This window comes from Peromyscus eremicus, chromosome 7 (assembly GCF_949786415.1).
Source record: "Peromyscus eremicus chromosome 7, PerEre_H2_v1, whole genome shotgun sequence".
NCBI lineage: Eukaryota > Metazoa > Chordata > Mammalia > Rodentia > Cricetidae > Peromyscus > Peromyscus eremicus.
In genome coordinates, this window is record NC_081422.1 from 91,322,708 (window position 1) to 91,347,211 (window position 24,504).

The 24,504-nt window shown below is 36.3% G+C and overlaps 1 protein-coding gene across 1 annotated transcript in view; it reads right to left on the reverse strand.

Moving 5' to 3' along the window:
- Window positions 1-177: 177 nt before the first annotated feature.
- Slc25a36 (solute carrier family 25 member 36) overlaps window positions 178-24,504 on the reverse strand; it is a 32,569-nt gene continuing 8,242 nt past the window's right edge. The window contains exons 2-7 of the mRNA XM_059268411.1: window positions 22,046-22,210; window positions 18,907-18,984; window positions 14,910-15,010; window positions 7,362-7,428; window positions 4,386-4,675; window positions 178-3,891 (exon numbers count right to left, since the gene is read on the reverse strand). Coding sequence (XP_059124394.1) covers window positions 3,698-3,891; window positions 4,386-4,675; window positions 7,362-7,428; window positions 14,910-15,010; window positions 18,907-18,984; window positions 22,046-22,210 — 895 coding nt within the window. The 3' untranslated portion in view covers window positions 178-3,697. The remainder of the gene's footprint in view (window positions 3,892-4,385; window positions 4,676-7,361; window positions 7,429-14,909; window positions 15,011-18,906; window positions 18,985-22,045; window positions 22,211-24,504) is intronic.

Here is a 24,504-nt window from a genome sequence, read left to right on the forward strand (position 1 = left end):
AAGGAGTTACACAACCTGACCTTTTGATACCCATAGATACTACCATCACCAGGTTTACAGGTAGGCAGTTCACGGTATGAATAGATGAGCTTAATGCCTAACTCAGAGAGCAGTGCAATCTGTTCTACACACAGCACAATGATTGTATCTTTACCATAACAAAGTATTAAGATAGTATTTTAAAAACCACATTTTCAAAAGCATTTTAATTTTTTGAATTTTAATTCAAGTACAAGTCAGCTAGTTAACATAAATACAGAATAAATGCACATCATCTGCGGCCATGTACAAAAATGCAACAATAGCAACACTCATATGAAAGGGCAAAACTCATCAGCTCTTTAAAAGCTAACTAAACTATGAGTCATCGGTATAATTTAATTCACATCCACTGGGGTACATTCAGAAAGTTCAACGTAACTGAGCAGAATTAGACTTTTTAGTTTCTAAAATGGGTATCATAAAAATCAAGGTACAATTAAAGAGAAACAAAGTTATGGTAGAGAAGCTATGTGAGGGGGCAGAAAGCACACTTCATTTCATATGGTAAAATTCTGTCCCATTTAAATCAGATCTATCATCTTAGGAATGTTAAAAGTCATGATCAATGAGGATAAAGGAGCTAGGTATTAGCCCTACAGGGGTCCCTATAACACTAGCAGTTTGGACAAAGAGCATGTAAACTGAGAGGTATGAACAAAGTCCTTAGAGAAAGGGGAGATTGATTCCTACCACTTAAGTTCTTCAGATTGAAACCACTATTTTGTGGTGACTTTAAAAAGCCACTTTAGTAAATAAACATTTATTCTTTTGAACACCCCGAATTGTGCTCATCCTAACAAGGAGACATCCAGGTTTAGGAGACAAAAGGCCGGGCTAAATGACCTAATGATGCTGCCATGGTTTCAGAATTACAAGCCAGCTTGAGCCCCCTCTAGTGAGTCAGGCTGGTTCTACACAGTCACATAATGAAAATTGGGACAGATTGGTGAGCATGAAGAGGTGGGTCTGTAATGCCAGTACTTAGTAGGCAGAGTCGGAGAATCGGGAGTTCAAAGTCATCTTGAACAACAAGAGACCCTATCACAAAACAAACAAACAAAAACAAAGACAGAAGTTTGGTGGTAGATCATTCCCTGGAAGTTTAAAGCACTGTATGGTATCCCACCACAGCTCAGCAATTCAACACCTGGAACAGGCACAGCTCAAGCCTTTGAGCCACAGCAGCAGAGTTCCTGCTGTGTGAGGGTCTGCTTCTAGTAGCTATTGCTCCACCTGATTAAGTCCAGTTTTCTGAGAAGACCGTAACAAAAGTATACAACAAGGTCCACACTAGCTCTCTAAGACAATTTTAGAAGATTATCTGATTGAAAACTGTTTTTAAAAACCCAATGCTCTGAGTATGCACAGCTTTTTAAACATTACAATTGATTTAAGAAAATCTTCAAAGAAATACTTTAAAGACAAACTATATGTAACACATATATATGTGTTTATTTTATTTTATTTTTTTGAATAAAGTAAACTATGGAGACAGTACTCGGGAAAAACAAAACAGACCTCACTGTTCCTTTCCAAGAATTGCTTTCCAAGTCAATACTAAGACTCTAACCCCCCACTTTCCTGCAGAACACACACCAACACTTTAAAAGCTGGGCACAACGCACTAGAGGTTAATGTTACATTTTTGCAAAATACAGAATAATACATGTTCATCCTTGAAGGACACTTATTATGGATTTGCTCCAACTACACAAGCTGTTCCTTAGCTGCTGGTTTTCTTGCCACTCTTCACCATCTGAGATCTCTGTAACTCAGGAGAACATGTCCTACATTCAACACAACTAAGAGTTATGGATCTTCACAGAGCAAATGGCACTGTATTAGGCAGTATCAATGGCACCTGAAGAGGCAATCGCTCTAGTCTGAGACCTTCTCTACAGATTTAAGTTAAACCCCCAGGTGAGGATTTATTTTTGGTATGTTCCGTGTAATAAATGTCAAAGCTGCAGTAATTCCAAAGGTAACAATCTGAACTTGCCTTTGGTCTCCAAATAGACTGGAATATTGTAAATTCCAATTGAGCACCTCAAAAACATCCAGTTATTGATTACAAAGAAGTCAAGGTGAGAAATTTAAGAGGGCATTAAACTTCATTTGTGACAGCAGAGAAAGCTTTCAATGGCATGTGGCTTTTTCCATAATATTGTGGCATTACACAGTACACAGCACACTTAAAATACTGTAAGATCTCCAAAACATATCTAAAACTCCAGAAAAATATTATGAATACTGTTTCTGCCTAATATATAACAATGTTAAAAAAATGAACATGAATTCTCTCCTAATTCTTACCCCCTTAAAAGGCCACAAAGTGCATTCACACAGTCATTCTGAATTGAGAAAGCCATTGCACAAAAATGTAAGGTTAAGGTACACTGATGAGTACCACAGTGGAGTTTAACTGTGGAAGTTTTATATACCAGTAGAGTAACATCCATTGGGAAATCTACAGTATTACAGCAAACACCTTTATAATGGCCATATAGAATACAATTAAGTGTTAAAAGGTGTTGCTGACTCAATAGCAAAATTTAAAAACTATATCCTGTTAACACACTGAACTAAAATTAGCCTGACTTTATGATAGAGCATTCAGGAAACTAGGACAGAGTCAGATTTGTCCAGTGCAGCACACACAGTGACAGACTCTTTGCCAATGAAGATTCGCTGCATCGCACAGCTGAGGACCTCTTTCTGTAATATTTATATTGTCCTAAATATTAGTAATCACTTCAAGGAACCTATAAAGGGCAAAAGTGCAAAATTACCATTTTCTCTACCAACCAAGAATAATCTATACAGATGTGGAAATAATTTAAAGGTTAAAATTCTTAATGTGAAAGTAAGTAGAAGAGACTCATCATTAACTTTTCTACTTTTAAAGTAAATAATAGGTGGGTATGAGAATGTGATAATCACATTACAGCTCTGTTCATGCATTATGTAACTGGAGAAGGCATGATGATACACTCTAAGTCACCGAGTCAGTATCCACTAGCTTATTTATAGTCCCAACATTAACCATGCATATTTGATGTTAATTTAAAGTTCCCATTAATAATGTTAGCTGTAACCAAAACATTTTAATGATGAAAATACATATGGTATTTAGATAATATTTCACTGGCTGTCAAAATACATTGACTATTGATGCCAAATAACTTAAAACATTGTACCAGTCAGAGCCCTCTCAGGGAAATGGTATTTACAGTATCACAGAAGATGTCAAGTTGGACATTTGTAATTGTCACAACTACCTTTGGATACACACTTAGAGATGACTTTGTTTAGAAGCCCGAAAGAATGCTCATGGAATTAACACTATATTCTGAATGTCATAAATCAATAAAAAAAAAAAACAAAACAAAACCAAAGCTGGTAAACAATGGTAGAGAAAATGGCAATTTTGGAAAAGGAACGCTTTTCAAAGCATTCTCTTACAGGTGGCCCAGGGTTTCTTCACTGAAAGACTAATGTAGTGTAGTATTTTACTTCCTACAACCAAACTTCCACTCAGCCATAGTAGTTGGATGTTTCCAAACTACTGTCTCCTGTCCACCGTGCTGGCTTCAAGATTCCATGGTCCACTGTCATCTTTTGGTCTTCCTGCGCTGTAGCATGGCAGCCCATGCTGCTATCCATTGAGGAGGTAGACCACCAATTCATAGGTGGCCATCATAATGGCTGTGTTTGGAATCTGTCTCACCAGATGAGTTGTTAGACCACGGTAAAGAGACCCATAACCTTCTTCTTGAACAATCAAAGACAGTGTCTGAAAAAAAGATCTGTATTTTGTTCCTTCTTCACGTAGTCTTGTTCTTACAACTTCTGTTTAGGGAAAAAAAGAAAAATCATTTTACAGAAACATTACTCTTACCTTTCACTCTCATCATACTGAACACATCCCTGATCTGTTCAATGTATAGCTTACTGAACCAGTCAGACTACATAAACACCAAACTAATATGGCCCAGATCATATAAAGTACCTGTTGCACAGATAAAAGGGTGTATATACAGCATGATGAATAAATAATATTCATAAATATAGGAAAGATGAATATAGAAAATTTTTTGGCAGGCATGCTTAATGTGCCAACATAAAATAAAATTGTTTGGGTCCTTGAAATTTAAAGACTTTAAATTTGAGATCCATTTCTGAGGTACCCTTGGGCAAATTACTTAATTTTTACATTTCTTCTTGTTTCCAATTTGAAAATGATGGCATACCTAACACTATTAAGAACAGCGTTTTGTTATATGTCAAATTTGGCATGCTCCAATTTGGAGCATGCACTTTTATCCCCCCAGCTCCTCTCTTACCATGTGGATATGCTAGGGTTGTGGCACAGGTTTTTGAGGTGGCAGCAGCTAACATCATTCTCACAAAATCTGATGCTTCTTTCACAGACTCCTCATCACTTTCCATCACAGAAGCAGTCTTACATTCCAGTAGTTTTTGCTTTACACTTTCATAAATAACAAAATGGATAACTGTCTCTGATATGCCGGCATAGGAGGCAGACATGCCTCTATAAAATCCTCTCAGTCCGTCTGTCTGATATACTTTACGAACACATTCAAATGCACCCATTCGCCTTTCCCCACGATTCCTGAAAGGAAAAAGGGGAAAATGTTACTGACATTAAGTACTGGAAGATTTTTATCAAAGTTGACTCTATATATATTTATAGAATATATATAGATAGATATATATATATCTATCTATATATATAAATAAATAAAATATATAAATAAATAAATAAATAAATAAATATAAAATCTGACACTCTACTAAACAATGGTCTTTTGTCAACTCATTAAGAATTTCAAAGTAGGGGCTGGAGAGATGGCTCAGAGGTTAAGAGCACTGACTATTCTTCTAGAGGTCCTGAGTTTGATTCCCAGCAACCACATGGTGGCTCACAACCATCTGTAACTAGATCTGGTGCCCTCTTCTGGCCTGCAGTCATACATGCTGTATACGTAATAAATAAACAAATAAACAAATAAATAAATCTTAAAAAAAAAAGAATTTCAAAGTAAACATTTGTTAGATTTCTCATCTTTTCTCCTAAATTTGTCCTATTAAGATGGATATCATGTAATTATCTTACCAAACACACAACACACTACACTGACTCTTCAGCCTCCCTGCTCCTCAATGGGATTCAGGTGGTAGAACTCCATGCTCAAGTGTTGACTCAAGGAAGACTCAAAGTATCAAAACCCCCAACTCCTTACACTGAGATCATTCCAGTTCTATTCTAGTGATGCTCAACTTCCTTTGCATTTAGTAACAGAAAAACAATGAGGACTGAGCATGGTGGTGCACACTTTTAGTTCCAACACTATGGGAGGCAGAGGCTGGTAGATCTTTGTGAGTTCGAGGCCAGCCTCATTTACATAGTGAGTTCTAGGCCAGCCAAAGCTACACAATACAGACTCCACTCTCAAAAAACAAAAACAAAAAAACCCCCAAAACCTAACCAAACAACAACAAAAACAACCAAACAGCCCCCAATAAAATCAAAACAAAACAAATAAAAAACAACAACTGAGGGAGGTGTTAATTATGACACGGCCTCACTAAGCGAGGAATATGACTGAGTTTCTTTCAATTTCACCCAGGTCCACCTGAAGTTACCAGATAAACGGAAGCCTGACATCCTATGTGGTGTCCTTGTTAATAGCTTGGTAAATGATGACTCAGTCCCTAAAGTTACAAGGTGCTTACTCAGTTATCTTTCCCAACACAATCTCCTTTAGTGCCACGTAAGGGTACAGAATCTACTCTTTCATATGTACATAACCTTGTAAAAATACTTACTGGAATATATCATAGGAATGCTACCTCCTAGCTCAGGGTCTTTTATACATAGGTCCCTGGATCTGAGCGATGGTCTTCACTTTAGACTAGCTACCATGTAACTTATTTAGCTGTTGGGAGGTCCTTACAACTCATACAGGTAGGTAGAGTAACACTTCTCTGGCTTGGTCAACCGATTATCCTACAATAAAAAGCACATAAAACTCTAATATACATGCAGTTTTCTTCTTTAGATTGTCTCATTATCAACTGTTATATAACTTTTTGCTTGTGATGGGAGATCCACGCTTCAAAATGAAGCAAAAGCAACAATAAATATTCAGCAGCTAGCCCTCCCAGCAGTGGAAAGTGCTATTCAGGATGTCAGGTAAGATGTTTCAACCAGATCTTACTCAGCTGTAGACCCTGTGGGCAACAACATTGATTGGCTAGGCAAGTTGAACCTACTAGTGCAATACTGGCAAGTCTATTTCAGGGGATACCCAATCTGCTTTCTGACTGAATGTGAGGCTTTCTGCATAGGAAAGATTCACATTTGGTTCTGAAAACTGGTCAAAACTCCATGGCTAAGTGGGGAAGCGACTTGTGTTTTGCTAAGTGGACATAATATGCCTGTCAAATTGCCTTCTAAATAACTATGCTCATGTTCATAGAAGAATGCTGATGTCAGCTTCTTTTTGTAATGGTGAGCAGTGACAACAAGACTGGTCAAAGTACCAAGAAGAAATGACTGCTGAATGCTCAGCTATAAATGGGACATAACCCCCTCCAGGCTCAACAAACACCGTTAGAAGGGGTGGAAAGAATATAAGAGCCAGAGGAAAGGGAAAGGTGTGGAACACTGATTTCCAGTCATGATATGACTGCGGTATGGCAGTTGTAAATGACCTGCACAGGATCTCCACAAGACTCTTGGGGGACGAGAAGGGGGCTTATGGGATGCTACTTTTCTCTCAAGATTTAGATGCAGATGAAGGTTGATGGGGAAAGAATTTCTTCAGTGGTGTAGCTATTTTAAAGGGCCTTACCCTCTTGCAAATAAACTCTTACTCAGGGCTCCTGTAAATAATCCTAAAGAAATTCACAGTTGCATACACAAGAAAGACAAAAGCAGAAAAGGGCTAGTTGAGAAGGGGATCATGAGAATTGGGCAGGAGAGTAATGGGGGTGAATATGATAGACAGACATCATGTGCATGCGTGGAAATGTCATAATGCCATCCCATTTTTGTGTATAAATAGGATAAAATGAGGTAAGGCAACCTGGCTGTGAGGCATTACTGATACAAATTTATATAAATAATTAGTGAAATCTATGTTAGCTTATTTCATTTTCAAGAATAAATATACCTTAAGCTGGGTGTGGTGACTCACCTGTAAACACAATACTTGGGAGGCTGAGGCAAGAAGAGGGCAGCCTCTGCTCCCCCTGTCTCCGAACCAAACCAAACCAAACAAATAAAAACGTACCTTGCATCAAGCTGTAGCCGAGTCTTTATAAGCCAAATGGGGTTTGTTGCAGTGATCGCAGTAAAACCTAAACAAATATATTTAAAATAAATGTCAGTACAAAGAAACCACACTGTTCACACTAAGGATCTTTACATTTTACATACATTACTCTACAGTAATGACAATGTCAACAAATGTTTAAACTATTAACTGAAGTAAGCTTTACACTTTGAAGACCTGTTCATCTACCTAACTTCTCAATTCTGCCCTTCCTAGAAGAGTCGTTCAGGAATAGTCTTATCTCACCTCAAGTGTTACCCTAACTTACATGAAAACAGGGTGCTTTCTACCCTGTAAACCGAGTTCACAAACAGAAATTTTGTGTTCAAGAGCTAAAAAGCATGCATTCTAAAATAGCTGCCTGGGGGCGAGTCACATCACCTGTCACACTACATTCAAATGGAATCCTACACAAATGGAACTGCTTACTAATATTTAGGTCTGTGGGCCAGAAAAGATTTGTTTGGCCCAGTGTTTTTTTTTTTTTGTTTTTTTAAAAATAAGTATTAGCACAGAGGTAAGGTTTCTGTTAGGGTTAATAGGTGGGATCTACTTGTCATCCAATTAAACAAATAAAAATTCTAAAGTCCAAAAAGTTACAAACTGGAATTTTCCTCTCACTCTTACAGACAGTGAAGAAAGTCAGTAGGGGAGAAGGCAGCTCTCCTCCTTTCCTAGCATTCAAGTCTACCTAGAAACTACTACTGCAGAGCAGTCCCCACGGCGGCTCAGTGTCAGACAGTAAATTAGGATCTCTGGAGCAGTATGCTTCTGGGACCATGCAGTATTTTTTACTTGGTGTCTTCCTACTTTTAAAAAAATAACTTAGAAAATGCAATCTTAATGACAGGCATTAATAAAGATGTTTCATCTACACAAAACAGGGTATTTATTTCCCTTTTACATTTAAGATCAGTAATAGAAATTTTACAGAATTACATTTACTCAACTGGAAACTGACACAGAAATAAGGGACTTATTTGATAGAAAGTATTAAAATAACTATTATCAAGTCAAGCAGGTTGTTTTTAAAGATATACTATACTCATCACACTTACTATGGACACAAATGACGAATTTAGTATTACTTTAAAAGCTATTAGACTCAATCATAAACTTTCCTTGGCTTTTGGAGATGCTACATACGTGAAATAATTTTACTGAACTGTTTACAAAGCCAAATTTGGTTTCATAGTGCTCTTTCCCTTCTGTAATATCAGATCATTAACTTACTCACATTTTACTCGTTTTATGCTCTAACACTGTAGAAACGGCCCCATGACACACAGAGGGGTGTCCCAATTAAACCTACTTAGCAAGATAAATGAAATCTGGTTTATTAACTTTTTAATAATTTTGTGACTAGTACATGGTTTCTGCTTTTCTTAAGTGCTTTTAATCCTACATACATAAAGAGGAATGAGACCAATCACTATGGCAGCATTAGCTGGTAATAACATAATAAATGTGGAGCAAATTGCCAAGGAACATCTTTTTAATAAGGGGTTCTTCTCATGAATATATTCTTGGTGAAAGAAAAAACATGACTATCAGACTAGTTGAAATGTTTGTCTTACATGCTTAATCTGAGAACGAACTTACACTGTTATTTTCTTCCTTTGAACCCCAATGAGAAAGTTAAGCTCAACATATTAAAATTATGTATTATCAGACAACAATACAAGTCAAAACACCAACTAAGCGACTCTTTGTTGCTGGGGACTGAAATCAGGGTCTCACAGCTGCTAGGCAGGTGATCCAACTACAAAGCCACATCCCTAACCCGATTCTTATTAGTTAAACAAGAATTCTATCTCCAAAGCATTTATAGTAGCTAAATGTCTACAGCAAGATTAAGAGTTTCTAAGTGAAAAGATAGGGAGTAGCATAAATCCACAATTATTCATTATTCACAATAATTTTAATTATTTCTAGGAAAAACCTGACTTCTTATAAAACTTAAGAGGCATAAAATGGAAATCCTTCTCTTAAGCTAAAAATAAAGCTATCCAATTAAAAAACTTCATTTAATTTTTTCTTGAAAAGATTATCACCAATTTTAAGTTTAAAATAAAACTTTTAATTCAAGTTTCTGCCCTTAATCTCTTTCCAAGTCACAAAATCCCTCACTTTAAGATAGGAACAACACATATAAAAATATTTTAAAATATTACTCAGAATACAAAACTTTTAAGACTCAAATGGTAACTTTAAAACGTCTCTGTAAATAAACTACGTCAGAAAGCAAACAACTGGTATGGTATTTCTCACTTAACTAAAATGCATTTCCAGATACAATCTGTAAGAGGCCAAATTAAGATTTAGGTAAGTGAGAGAATGTTAGCTTGTACTTGGTATTGCTGGAAGCTATGCTCACTGTGGTTGTTCTGGCTTAACTCTTCTAGTAATTGGCACCAATTTTCAGGATAGACAACCAGCCAATCAGCCAACTACTACTGGCTTGGATAAAGAAGCTAGGCATTAGCTACAGGTTTTTAGCTGTTGATCCTTTAAAAAAAAAAAAAAAATGCTAACTGGTTCTTGAGTTTCACAGTATTACTTTCTCTTAACCAAAAAATAGTTTAAGTAGCAAATAGACATTATTAGATTAATTCAATCTGGAAAAATATAATCTATCAACCCAAGAAATGAAACAAATGGAATAAAACAAAATTTTACTATTAGCAAAATTATGTGGGAAGGCAGTTTGTGGTTAGCTACAACTAAACATGTCTTCTTCCTACATTTACGACAAGCACACACAGATACTGGGCAAGGTGATCCTGAAATTTAGAAATTGCCTATCACTTTTTATTTTTCATTTTAGTTGTTACATTTTGATAAAAGGCTACTGTATTCAGAACACCCAATAAAACATTAAAATCAACTGAAGAGTATAGTGAAGAATCCACTTATAGATTGTAAGAATCTGTATTGTTCCAGAATCAGCTAAAGCAAAGTGCCAAGACAGGCATTTAGTTAGTAGTGTCAGTGTTTTATTAGAAAACTTTAAATGTAAATTTAAGTTATGCATCAAATAAAACTCCACTTGATAATACGTCAATTAAAAACAGAAACAAATCCCACCTATAGAAACTCGCTGAAAATGTTTAAGTGAGTGATACCTGCAGTATTTCATTTCAGTACCTTTCAATTAAATTCTGAAAGTACAAAACATATACAGCCTAAGAGAAAAGTGTCAACTATTTTAAAATTTATAACTACACTAAAACAGCTAAGACCTCATTCACTATAGCCTGGACTTCTTAGAAAGTAGAGACATCAGTATTTTCAAAAAAGAGCAGTAATCAAGTCATTCAAATACCAATAGACTAGGGTGGAAAACACCTTATTAGAATTTTAAACATTAGCTAAGCAAAGACAAGACAACCATTACTATGTAACAGTTGTAGGACAGCATATTACCAACTATAGCTCTCTCTAATATTAATATATACTGTTGTCATTCTGTGGAGGTCAAGACCATTATGGCCAAGCTGAAGACCCCAGGCTTACATGGTAACTGAAAAGTACCCCATGCTTCCTTCTAGGATAACAAAGGAACCAGGGTTAAGTCTTTATGAAATACTCAACAATGCACACAAATCCACGTCCCACCTTCTACTATTCCACAGCTATTATAAAATCCCAGGGTGTGTTTCTTATACTAGAGGCTGCAAGAGATGCTCAGATCAGTACTCACGAGGTTTAAGTTAGTCCATATTTCTACAGGAAGTGACCTGCGGATGGGGAGCATGAGATGACACGATCTCACTCTTTTCTCGGGAGAAATGTACAGTAAATGCCTAAAATAGACACAGGCTTTTCTGTATCATAACAACAAGCAGTGACCTCATCAGATACATGTGTACAAACTGAATCCCACTGGAAGGATTTAAGAAATAGTGACTGTGAGATCTTTTTTTTTTTTTTTTAAATTTTAAGTTAGAAGAATATCAGAATGGGCCTTGTGTTTTATTATGAAAGCGTACAGAGTACTGACAATCCCACCATCTTCAGCAGATTCCGAGTCTAAATACTTACCTAAAAAGACGATCAATTTTGTCTTAATGAAAAAATGCTAACCTTGTCAAGGAGAATCTAATAAAAGTTTAGAAGGGATTCTATGTTCCATTTCCTGCCACTGTTATCTACCATGAAAAGAGTTTCAAACATTTTTATCTGTTCTTTAATAATCAGATTATCTAGCAATTTAAAAACCAACCAACCAAACAGAAATAAGAGCCCCAACAGAATATTAAAGTCTGGAACTTTGCGTAACTAATAAAGAACACAGTGCTAACAATAGTACCTGTCACCTTTTGACTCTAGCAGTAATACTGCACATCCATAGTTATGGAATAGTTTGGATTATTTTGTATTAATTCTTGTGTTCTACAAAACAGAAAACAGGAAAAATGTTCACAAATAAGCATACAAAGCAGCTGTCCAACCATGCATTTGGCTGAATATTGTAAGGAAAACTTTATATTTAAGGAGTGAAAAAACACCTAACCTTATATTTAAATGAAATTAAAATAACAGGAAAAAAATACCTTGAAAAAAATGTGTTCTTGAAAACAAAAACAAAAAATAATAATGATGTATTCTGTAAGCATATACTACTCACTAGATATATTGACAACACTAAATGATTATATTTATTGACACATTACAAATTTCACACTAACCTATATGGATACACATAAAAATAAAAACAGAAATTCATTTCCTTTATACTTATGTCACATAAAAATATGTGTTTGTCAGGTAAACTTTTAAAAATTGAGAATTACCATAAAGAAAGAAGAAACAATATATTTTGGCTATACACGCTAATAGGTGTCATGGTGTACTCAGAAGGCTACTCAAGATTATTTCAACCAAACAGATACCCTCAATAGCTATAGTCAACAGTGTCAAGTCGTGTGTAAGTGGGAAAGGGGGAGGGAAAACACAAAGACAATCAGGATTACTTGGATTAACCATCTTTGTAACTGGAAAATGTTCCAGTAAATGAAAACGTTCAGTTCGTTTTAGGTGGTGTGGCCACGTATAACACTGTAAGAAATGACTCTCTTTAACTGCACTTAAAGTTTAATGTTTAAATTATATGCTGTAGTCAATCTGGATAACACACAAAATGAAACTGAAGAGAGACTGTGTGTGCTGACTGGTGTGGCAAAATCCCCAAGCAATATGGCTAACTGCCTCTTTTAATGCATTTTTGCTACTAAGGTGACAAGGTTAGCATTTTTTTGGTAACAGCCAGTTAAAATCTTTTTCACATGACTTATCTTTAAGTACTTTGTACCTCTTCAATCATTCTTTGATGTCCAAAAATATGACCTTGAAGAAAACCCAGAGCAATCTGGTGCAGGTAAGAATAAAGGGGGCAAAAAGCTACCTTAATCAATCTGTACTGGACCATTCTGTTTCACCAGTCATGCAGCTACACATAAAAACCTGCAAAGCTAGATGCCAGTGCTAACAAACAGTGCAAGGAAATGCTGAAGGCATAATTTTCAGGACAATGTAACTGCAAACAAATGAAAAAATATTTTCAAATTACACATTTAAGCGCACAGTATAATAATGTCTGACTAGGCATGCTTATCAATTTACCAAAATGGAAGGAATTCAAGTTGGAAAACAGTATTAATGAAGATATCATACATTTGAGAAAAGAATTTTTAAGAAGTTTTACTGAATTACTTTGCAATGTGCTACAAAAAATAGTAATAAATTTTGTGAGATATCCTAATATAATAAGATGTTCCGGTAAGAATTTTGATACTTTGAACCTCTAAATGTGCAATACTGAATCCATAATAAACACTGTCAACTTTAAAGTAACTGCTAATCTAGTTTTTCTTTTTCTTTTTCTGGGGTGTATGTGTTTGACACAGGGTTTCTCTGTATCTCTGGCTGTTCTAGAACTCACTCTGTTGACCAGACTGGCCTTGAACTCAGAGATTTGCTGTCTTTGTTTCCCAAATGCTAGGATTAAAGGCGTGAGCCACCACTGCCTGGCTTATCTAGTTTCTTGATTTCAATTTTTTAAAGCAATATTAACATTTCTTTTTAATTTTCTGGAGTTAGAGACAAATAATCCCCCCCAACACAAATGCTGATAATCTAGAAATATATTATTATTAACCTAATGTGATGTTTACTGGGTTTATAACTAATTGGTCCAATTTTCACCTATACTCAGTCAAATCTGTGAAAGGAAAACATCCATAACCAACATCTACAAATAGTACAATTAAAAAATTCTAGTTTGTTACTAGGTAAATACCATTATACTAAGAACTAATTCTCAAAACTCAATCTATCCAGATCAATCCAGTAATTCCATGGATAAAGTCCCCCAAACTCCCAGGAATCAAGATCTCCAGACTGGAAAATCAGAGTATATACTATCTTGACTTTAAACACTGTCCCTTCCTTCCAGCTTCAAAATGTCAATCAGTCATCAATTGCAAATATAGAAAGTCTGGAAAACAATTTGTAAGTTATATGCTAGATTTATTATATAGCAAAGGCTATCAATCTTTCACAAATCAGTATTTCAAACTTGCACTTAGTTCAATATGTGGTTCAAATTAAACTATTCTAAATAGAAAATGATTAGCAGCTTAAGGCACTTACCAAGCACACAATGGGATGTTAATTTATTGATCAACAGCTGATACAAGCAGCTACAGTTTTCTTTACAAAGTTACAGAACAATTTGGAAATAGGTAGATTAAATAATTCTCAGAAAATTGGAAGAATTTTCTATTAAGGAATAAAATTCAAGGCTTTGTCTAACATGCATGGCAGCAAATGATTCTAGAACCAGACTGACAAACCATCTCTACACTTAGCCTTAGAAGGTAGTGCAAAGACCTGTGAGGGATGTTCTGATTCAGAATCATTCTCACCATGACATTCAGTTCCTGGAAACATTTCTACTCAAGCATGTACACATAAGCCAGTGTCTAAAGTTCAGGTCTAGTATGTAGTCTAGATTATGAGGAATGATAAACATTCTAAAGCATAAACAAATTATAGTAACTGGGTCATAATGAACATTACAAAAACGGTATCATCTCAGCACAGGACACAGTGAATCCTTTACCAAGTACTGGCGGCACATTTCAGACAGAAGCCTTTAAACATGCAGCAGGAAGGCGCTGACGGGAACTGAGGAGGGCAAGAGGCAGCTCTGGTTCCAGTGGGTTACGGCTGGACTCTTAACGCACGAATGCATTTAATATTAGGCACTACACAGCAAAGTAAATATACTACCTTAGTTTGCCACTTAAACCCTTCATTACAAAGATAAAACTGCTAAGATTTTATGTATAGCAAATGGTTTATTCAAGTGAACAAAAAAATCATCTTTGTAGATTTTAATTATTAAAGAGCACACTAACCACCTTAATTTGATATAAAGTCATCATAAAATATTAACATCTCCAGGTTTCAGAAGAGTTTTTTACTATTAAATATTCATACCTGCCATTGCAGCTGAAATCATGTGTACTTGGGTAGAATCAGGATCAAAAACATCATTCAACTTTTCCTTGCAGTTTGAATAGGCAGCAAAGTATATTGCTCTAAAAATAAAATAATTAATAAAGCATAAATCTTCCTAATTTTAGAATTGAGAAATCTAATAAAGTCTGAGTCATATTCAATGTAGTATCAGGTTTACCCATTTTCTCCACAAAGCATGTTTTGTACATTAGAAAGCCAAACTCCAATGTATAGTTCCTAGCAACCATTCTCCTGGCTCCCAAGCTGTGCTCAATACTGACAACGTGCAGAGCATCCTGATAACTGGAGACTCCGCACCAGTGAGGCTGTGGTGTCTGCACTGTGCCAGTGTACTTAACCTCAGCTGGGTGAATAGAATTTTAGAGGTCTGATGCTGGACAGTTTTGAGATTCTGTGGTATATTCTACACTAGAAACAGACAAAGAAAAGGTTCATATATTCGACTTTTTTAGTGCTGGAGATCCCATCCAAGCCTTTACCCTTTTATACCTCTTGCCCACAGTATTCTTAAGACAAAATAATTTTAACAAGTGTAATCAGGCCCATCAGGTCAGGTTAGGTTTTGCAATGTATATAAATACTCCATTAAATGTGGAGTTCTTTTAGCCTTTGAAGTACTGAATTATTGGCTTCCTGAATCAAATATTGCATTATTTCTCAACAATGCTGATTTACATATCAGTAACAAAATAGACTAATAACTGATAATGGAGACAGTTTCATTATTCTGTCTTTTCCTCCTGATTGTATGAGTATTCTTCCTGCATGTAAGTAAGTGTACCAGGTGCATGCAGAGCCCATGAGACCACAAGAGGGTGTCAGATCCTCTGGACTGGAGTTACAGATGATTGTGAGCCTCCATGAGAGTACTGGGAACTGAATTCAGGTCCTCTGTAAGAGCAGCAAATACTCTTAACCACAAAACAAACCATCATCTCTCCAGCTTCCACTATTGTTATTTTTTTTTCTAAATTTTTATTTTTAAGTAAAGTGTTTAAGAAAAAAAGGGGCCAGGCACGTGGCTTTCATCTGCAATCTCAGTAGTCAGCAAGCTAAGGCAAGAGGATCGTAAGTTCAAGGGCAACCTGAACTACTAAGTGAAAGGCTGTTTCAAAATCTGAAATAAAACATTCTATTTATGAGGAAAATAACAACAACAAAAACCTTCTGATACACAATTCTAAAACAACAACAACAACAAGAAAACCCTTAGGATACACAATTCTAAAACATTAGGGAAAATAAACTCATTCCCATGAAGGAATCACAGAGGACATCTTAATGAGAAAATAGGTATGGAATATACATATAGGAAATATAAATAAAAAATAAGATCAAATTATAATAAAGAGGATATAATTACACAAAAAATAAAATACATGTCAAATACCAAAAGAAACTTTTTAGTACGTTTAGTAAGTATTAAAAAGATGGACAGTAGCCAGCATTCATAAATATGTGGCTTAGGAGCAATGAGTTCACTATATGAAAATAAAAACATGATGTGCCTCTTCAGAGGACAAATTAGCAATCTCTACTTTTCAATGCATGTAGTTCCCTTTATCCAGAAGTCCTATTTAAGTAGTCATCCTAAAATAATATATATCTTTGTGGTACTGTTGTGTATTACTGTAATCCCAGCATTCCAGATGCAAAAGCAGGATTTTGAGTTTGAGGCCAGCCTGGCTATATATTACTACCCTGTCTCAAAGAAACAAAAACAAATATAAACTAATAAACTTCTTTAACTACAAAAGGTAAATGTTTGGGAACATTCACAAAACCACTGCTACAGTAGAAGCTGGATAGATGGCCTAGATGTTAAGAGCACTTGCTGTTTTTCCATAGGTCCTGATTTTGGTTCCCAGCACCCCCACCAGGAGGATACTAGTCCAGATCCAGGGAATCTAATTCCTCTTCTGGCCTCCACAGGCACCTGTATATACAAAGACACATATGTACACAAAAGGTAAAAATATTAAGACCATAGAGCTTCAAGACAAGTTACATTAAGTATTTCCTATGATTTGCTTATGTAAATAATATATGCACATGTCTTTAAGCATATGACAGCCAAGGAAAATTACTGGGATGAAGTACACTGCACTGTTTATTAATGGTGGCTGAGGAAAAGAATGAATGTGTGTGGAAAACGCAACCAGTAAGGCAATATATTTAAGGTGGAAAGTGAAATTTTATGATACTTTTTCCCCCTTCATCTTCATGATGATGTGAAATACTGGATTTTCTTTTCTTTTGAAATTTTTATTTTAGGTACTTGAGAGATGGCTCAGTGGGCGCATTTACCACTCTGTTAGAGAACCTCAGTTGGGTTCCCAGCACTCATGCTGGGTGGCACACACTGCCTGTAACTTCAGCTCAGAGGATCTGGTGCCCTCTTCTGGACTCTATGGATACCTGCACTCATGTGCACATACCAACACGTGCAGTGCACACACACGCCTTTCAAAAATCGTCACATTCGACTTTATTACCGTTGTGTGCATGTGGAGGTCAGAGAACAGCTCTAGGAGTCCATTCTGTTCTTCACTGTCAGTTCTGAGTGCTGAACTCTAGTCACCAGGCTTGCATGCAAGTTCTTTCCTTTATGCACTGAGCCATCTCACTACCACCACCTATGCTGTTTTCCCCCTCCCGAATAATTAAATTAAGCCCTGGTTTTGAAAGCAAGATAATGCTGCTCAGCCTCCCAATTACAGGTGTAGGCAAACAAGCTCAGCTCTGAATAATTTCTTAAAATGAAAGATGTGAAATCCAGTAAATAACAAGATGTGAATGAGGTATGTGGTTTAAAGTACAGAACTAGGTGTCCATATACATTCTAAATACGAACTTTTTTTGTATAGCATTCTACTATAGAAGAACCCAGTTGCAGGGGATCTGATTCCTTCTTCTGACTAGGTACACATGGTGTACATACATGCATGCATGAAGAACATTCATACAGAATAAACATTTTAAAAAATACTTAGGTACAGCCAGGTGAATCTCTGTAATTCTAGTACTCAAGTGCCTTAGGCAGGAGGTTGGTAAATGAGGCTAGCAAGGGCCACCCAGTAAGACTGTCTCAAAACAAAAGCATGCACTCCCCTCCCCCACCATACACCAAACCCTTTATTTTCTTTAAAGACTTTTTTTTAAAATTTAAGTTACCCCAGTTAAATTAAAAACATAACTTCAAACAATTTATCATTAAACGTAAGTTTAGCCTTGATCCCTGCACTCTGGGAGGTGGAGGCAGGTGGATCTCTGTAATTTCAAGGCCAATCTGGTTTATATACCAAGGCCAAGCCAACCAGGGCTACATTGTAAGACCTAGTTTCAAAACAGACAAACAAAAAAAAAAAGAAAAACCCATCACACATCAGTTTATAGTTTTTGCCCTGGGTAAATATCCAGCCCTTCCCGTAACTATAAAATTTCTCTAATTCCTAAGGTCAAAAGAGAATATAAGCATTTTCTCAGAAGTTATCATAATAGAAAATTTACATTTATTTTGAAAGCATTACTAGTATAATAGGTCCTATTCAATCCAATTTAAAGATGCTGTTTCAATTTATAGTTTTGAATATAGTATTCTCCCCTCAAATCTCAGATCCATTCATAACAATTTAAAATCGAAACTATCTACAAATAGTTTTAAACTTAGAATTATTTTACTCTACATTTCATTTTCCAAGTGTGAGCATTAATAGTTTAAAGCAAACATTATCCCTTCTCCCTTACAACATGAAACATTTCCTTAGTACAATGAATTTGTCAGTCCCAGAATCATGCTTTTCTTTGTAGAATACTTGATTAACACCAGAAACTCTCAAATACCTTCCTATGAATACTGAAAGTCGCATTTATAAATTTAACTGTATCTACCGATGATGATATCCAGATACCTTGAAATAAAGACTGCCATAATTTTAGCCTTTTTTTTTTTTACCTGGAGGGGGCCACCCCCACTAAATTGGGGCCCAATCCTCTAAACAATGAGCGAGGACCCTCTCTTTCCAGGATAACTCTGAAAAGAGAAAAAGAAATTATTAGAAAGAAATACTCTATTACATCCTTCACTAATATCCCAGAGCAAAGCCAATCATCTCCTGTTTATAATGTATCTTTCTGGTCTATTTTCATTACTAATAAAAACTTTGGGGGTAGGGGAACAGGAAAAAGTACTGAAGAATCAAAGTGATACTAGTGATAATAAAACTCTGTACATATTCTTTTCTAAAATGGCCAGCAAGGTGGCTCAGTGGGTAAAGGCACTTGCTTTTTGGCCTGAGGATCGGATTTGGATCCTTGGTACTCTTCTAATACTGGAATGAAAACTGAATCCACACAGTTGGCTTCTGTCTTCTACATGTATACTGTGCCATGTATGTACCCATACACACATGCACAAAATCTTAGAAATTACAGTTTTACTGAGGTATGCAGGCTCATGCTTGTAATTCCAACACCAGGAGGGAAGCTGAGATAAGAGATCATCTTAAGTGTGAGTGAGTTTCAAGTCAGACTGGGCTCCATGAGACCCTGTCTCAAAATAACAGAAAAGATGAAGAAATAGATTATGACACTGACTTGCTTTCTCTCTCTCTTTTTCATTTTATCAGCATATTCAATTCCACAAGCAGAAATGCATCTTCTTCCTGCTCTCACAGTTCTGTCTGGTGCTGGGGATCTGACTCAGCCTCTTACACAGCCCAATTCTTGAAGTCTACACAATCCTAGAAATTACCTCAAGTTCTGAAGTATGATACCAATCAACAGTTCCAGTGAGATGCTATGGCAATTCTATCACCCTAACACACATGGGTTACTACAATGGTTGGTTTCCCTCCAATCAGTTAACACTTATTGTACTGAGAACTTAGTGTATAAAGATCTTTTGACTAGAAAAGATAGAACCCTGTACACTGAAAACTTTGAATAGTTGTGAAAAAAAAGCATATTAAGGCAAATAATTTAATAGGTCACAAAAAGCAAATATTGCACAAGATATTTATCCCCAGAAGAAAAAGGGACAGAATCTAAAACATAAAAGGCTTTCTGAAATTAAGTAGTTCAATGAAGTTGCAGAGGTGAGAAGGGACAGGATATTTTAATTTAGAAGCCAGATGTGGTGGCATACGCCTGTAGTCCCACATTTGGGAGTTCAAGGCTGAAGTAGTTCAGGCCAGTCTAATCAGAACTGACTTGGAACAAAAAATAAAAATAAAGCGAAGGAAACTTTAGAGCTAAGAAAGAGGTAGATCAAGTGCTTCTCCGAGTATATCTACTTACTTAAGAAAGATCTTTTAAATGGCAGATGAGTGTAATAGTTAATTAAAGGTATGAGCTGAAAGCAAGACTTTTCTCTATCAAGTCCAATGGTGGAGAATAACTGTATGAAAAAATTAACTTCACCCACCTTAGTTTTAGAATAATAAAACAAAACAGTATTCAGTTATTGGGTACTTTAGTGATTAAGTAAATTAATTTATAAAGAGATTAAAGGAGGGCATGAAAAACTTGAGGAAATGGTGGTAGTGGTGCATGCCTTTAATCCCATTACCACCAGGGAGGCAAAAGCATGTGAATCTTTGTGAGTCCAAGGCCAGTTGGGTCTATATAGAGTTCAAAGTCAGTCAGTGTTACATAATGAAGCTTTGTCTCAAACAAACAAACACTCGAGAAATCTAAATTAAAAAAAAAGTTCTTATGATGAAGGAAAAGCAAAATTACTGAAAACCAGAACAAAATAAATATAACTCAGGGGTGTAAGGGAGAATTCTAAGATCTGATCAATGGTAATGTCAGAATTATGATGTCAGGATTCATTTCCTAGGGCTGGAGAGATGTCTCAGTGGTTATGAGCACTGGCTACTCTGCCAGAGATCCTGGAGATCCCGAGTTCAATTCCCAGCACCCCCATGGCAGCTACAACTGTCTACAACGATCTACAACTGTAGTCCCATGGGCTCTGATGTCCTCTTCTAGTATGCATGTATGTAGACAAAATACCCATATACATAAAATATATAAATAATATTTTTATAAGGAGATATTTCCCACATCAATCAGTACTTTTCTGTAATTGTGACATTTTAATTCAAAATTGCTGACAGTTTTATCCTACCTTTCATGTACTTAGGTAACCAAGTTGAAATAGGTGTGATGCAATCTTTTAGTAGCAAATGTAAATACACTGGATGAGTTCATTTGCAACTACAAAATAAATACTACTGAACTAAGTTCAAACAGATTTAAGTCAAGTGAGCTGATAAGACAGACACACAGGCACTGAACTCTAATACAAATATAAAGACATAGAAACTCATCTGAGTTAAGTTTTGTTTTTTGAGACAGGATTTCTCTACGTAGCTCTGGCTGTCCTGGAACTTGCTCTATAGACCAAGCTGGCCTCAAACTCACAGATTCACATGCCTCTGTTTCCCAAGGGCTGGGATTAAAGGTGTGTGCCACCATGGCTAGTCTTGAAAGCAACTTAATTAAGTCTAGTAATAGAAATATGCCAATCTTTTTCTAATCATCAGAAAATGCCAACACACAGATTTTTAAAACTGGGATAACTGTTTCAAGCTGAAGCTTTTTAGGTTATATGTTATATGTTTTGTAAAAGAAAACAGACTGTAAGCAACTAGATGCAGGTACTTGTGCTCATGTGTGAACATTAAACACACATTAGTAGCACCAACACTACCTTCACTTCAAAACTAAACAGAACCGTCATCTGGATATGGTGGCACAGAGGTGGGCCTGTTCTGGATACTGAATTCCAGACCAGTCAGGGCTACATAGTGAGACCTTGCCTGAAAACAAATGAAACTAAAATTAATCCATTTAAAACTTTAGAAAAGAAACCCACTGGATAAATTAAGAAAAAATATTCTAAATATATACAATCTTTGTAACTGTTCTACTCCATTATGGCCTGTTACCACTACTAAGTATGATTCACACTGACTTCTGTCATGAACTTTTCTAAAGAACCTTGTCAGACGTGAAGGAAAAACTAAGCGTGTGGGATCACTAATAAGCGGCGGCAGCGGCCACATCCACTGATGCTTTGCCCTCACTTTAGACAATGCAGGGGTCCAGGGGACACGACTCGGTTGACACTGGCTCCAGCCATGGTGTGCAGCTGAACTTCAGAGATGTAGAGTGTCACAGAAGAGGACTGTAACCGCGTTTTGACAACTTCCAGTGGACATGTCAGAATAGCTCCCACTGTACCACCACATCTACAAAAAAACAACAAGACCAGAATTTGGGTATCTCATCAGCCAATGAGAATATTCGTTCTTACCTGGTGCTCTAACCCAAAGGTGTTTTGCAACCTTACTAAAATTTAAAAATCTGAAGACTAATTTGTGAAAGTTTCACTTACTTGATTGCAAATGAACACTTTCAGTCACTACAAAGAACTGAGGGAGCTATGCAGAGCACCCAGCATGTTGTCCCCACACATCAGAATAAAATTTGAAACAAACAAACAAACGAAAGCTGAGTTTAGTACGTTACACACAACTAGGTAGAGGCAGAGTTCCAGTGATGACTGTTACTTAAATGACTGGCACACTGAATTAAAGAGCTGACTAGTGCTCCTTGCCCAGGCATCACTTGCAGCTCTGTTGGAGTCTACACCAGTATTTGAAATATATCCCATCTTTCAAATTTCTAACCCTTTAAGATCCCCAAATAATTCTGAGCAGTAGGACAGAGATCAACTACTTATGGATAATCATACATATACACATTTCCAATTTAAGTACTCCCAACACTCAGAAGGCCTTTACCTACAAAACATAGTTTCAGTCACTATCTCTTATGTCCGCAATGTGCAGAACAGGCAGGATTAGTGAAAAAAATAAACAACAAAGCCCCTTTTAAATAAAGACTGATCATCAGAGTAACAAAATAAAAACTTTTAACAAAATGTCTTATTTAAACTGGTTAGGAAAAAAAAAGAACTTAAGTAATAACCTAAGCAATTATTCTCTTTAAATACAAAAGCAGGGCACAACGGTTCACATCATGGCCATACAGTGATTGAATGATTGAATGTCTGTAGTCTTAGAACGGGGAGGCAGAGATTAGTAGATTCTGGGAGTTTGCTGGCTACCAGCTTACCAGGAAACGGGTACAGAGACAGACACAGACACACAGACACAGACACACACACACACACGAGAGAGAGAGAGAGAGAGAGAGAGAGAGAGAGAGAGAGAGAGAGAGAGAGAGAGAGAGAGAGAGAACGAACAGACAGGAGCACTATATTCCTTACATTCCTGGGCACGAGTCTAATACCCTGATGAGCTAAACAATCTGAGTTCAAGTTTAACAAATTGCACTGCATGCAGGTACATTATTGCAATCTTTTCCACTGCAGACTTCATGCCCACAGAGAGAACAGAAGATAACACAAAAAGGAGAAAACATCCCAATGTCAGACTTCTCAATCCTAAACAAAACCAAACTACTATACAGACAAAGGATACTGATGCTCGAGAATGGCCTACACTGTTTTTCTCTTGGACAGTTAACTAATCCAGGAACAAAATACCCTCCCCCCACAACACACTTTTTTTTTTTTTGGTCACAAAATGGTAAGGAAGTGACAATCCAGATGGATTATTATATGAGAGCTCAGAAGGGCAAAAACCTCTAAAAGGGAGTTAATAAAACTAATATATTTGACCACAGAAAATAGAAGCCAGGTGTGGAGGCTTACATCTACAACTCCAGCACTTGGGAAGCCAAGGGAGGTCAGGAGTTCAAAGTTATCCTTGGCTACATAAGACCTGTCTCAAAACCACGCCAAGCAAACAACAAAAGAATCACAAGTATGAGTACTCACGTAGTTAAGAAAAAAAAAAACATATATAAGTACAATTATTAACCCAACGAGAAAGTGACATTATTCAAGTAAGAGAAGATAAGCCTAAGAAACAACTTAACTTTGCAGATATTTACTCTTACAAGAGGTAAGCACTGAACCAAACAAAAAAGAGGGTAAGCTCTGACTTAATTCTATTAAAAATTGTACTATAACTAACCATAGTGAAAAGGTAGAAGTGAGGAAGGAATGTTACACTAAACTAAATTCTCATCTATCAGAATATCATATAGTAATTAAAAAAATCAATAACTAGAATTACAAGAAAAACCTAGAGTTGGACACAGAGATCCACTACTAAGTAAAGGTGAGGTGGTAGGGTGGCTGGTTCTATTATCTTTCAGCAGATGTTTTTTTTCTTATCATATGCATCTATTTTCAAAGTGCTTTTTGAGACAGTCTCTCTATACAGCCCTGGCTGATCTGGAAGTTAGAGCTGCCTACCTCTACCTCCTGAGTACTCAGCAACATTGTATTTATTTAACTTACGTGAAAGCTATTTTATTTTTAAGGCATCATCAACTTCGTGCACAAGATTAAAGCACTGTGCTATAATGCATTTAGCTTTAGTCTAAATGCAGCATGAATCTTAAAGAGTCTTATTAATAAAAACAAACCTGGAGCTGGGTATTGGGTTAA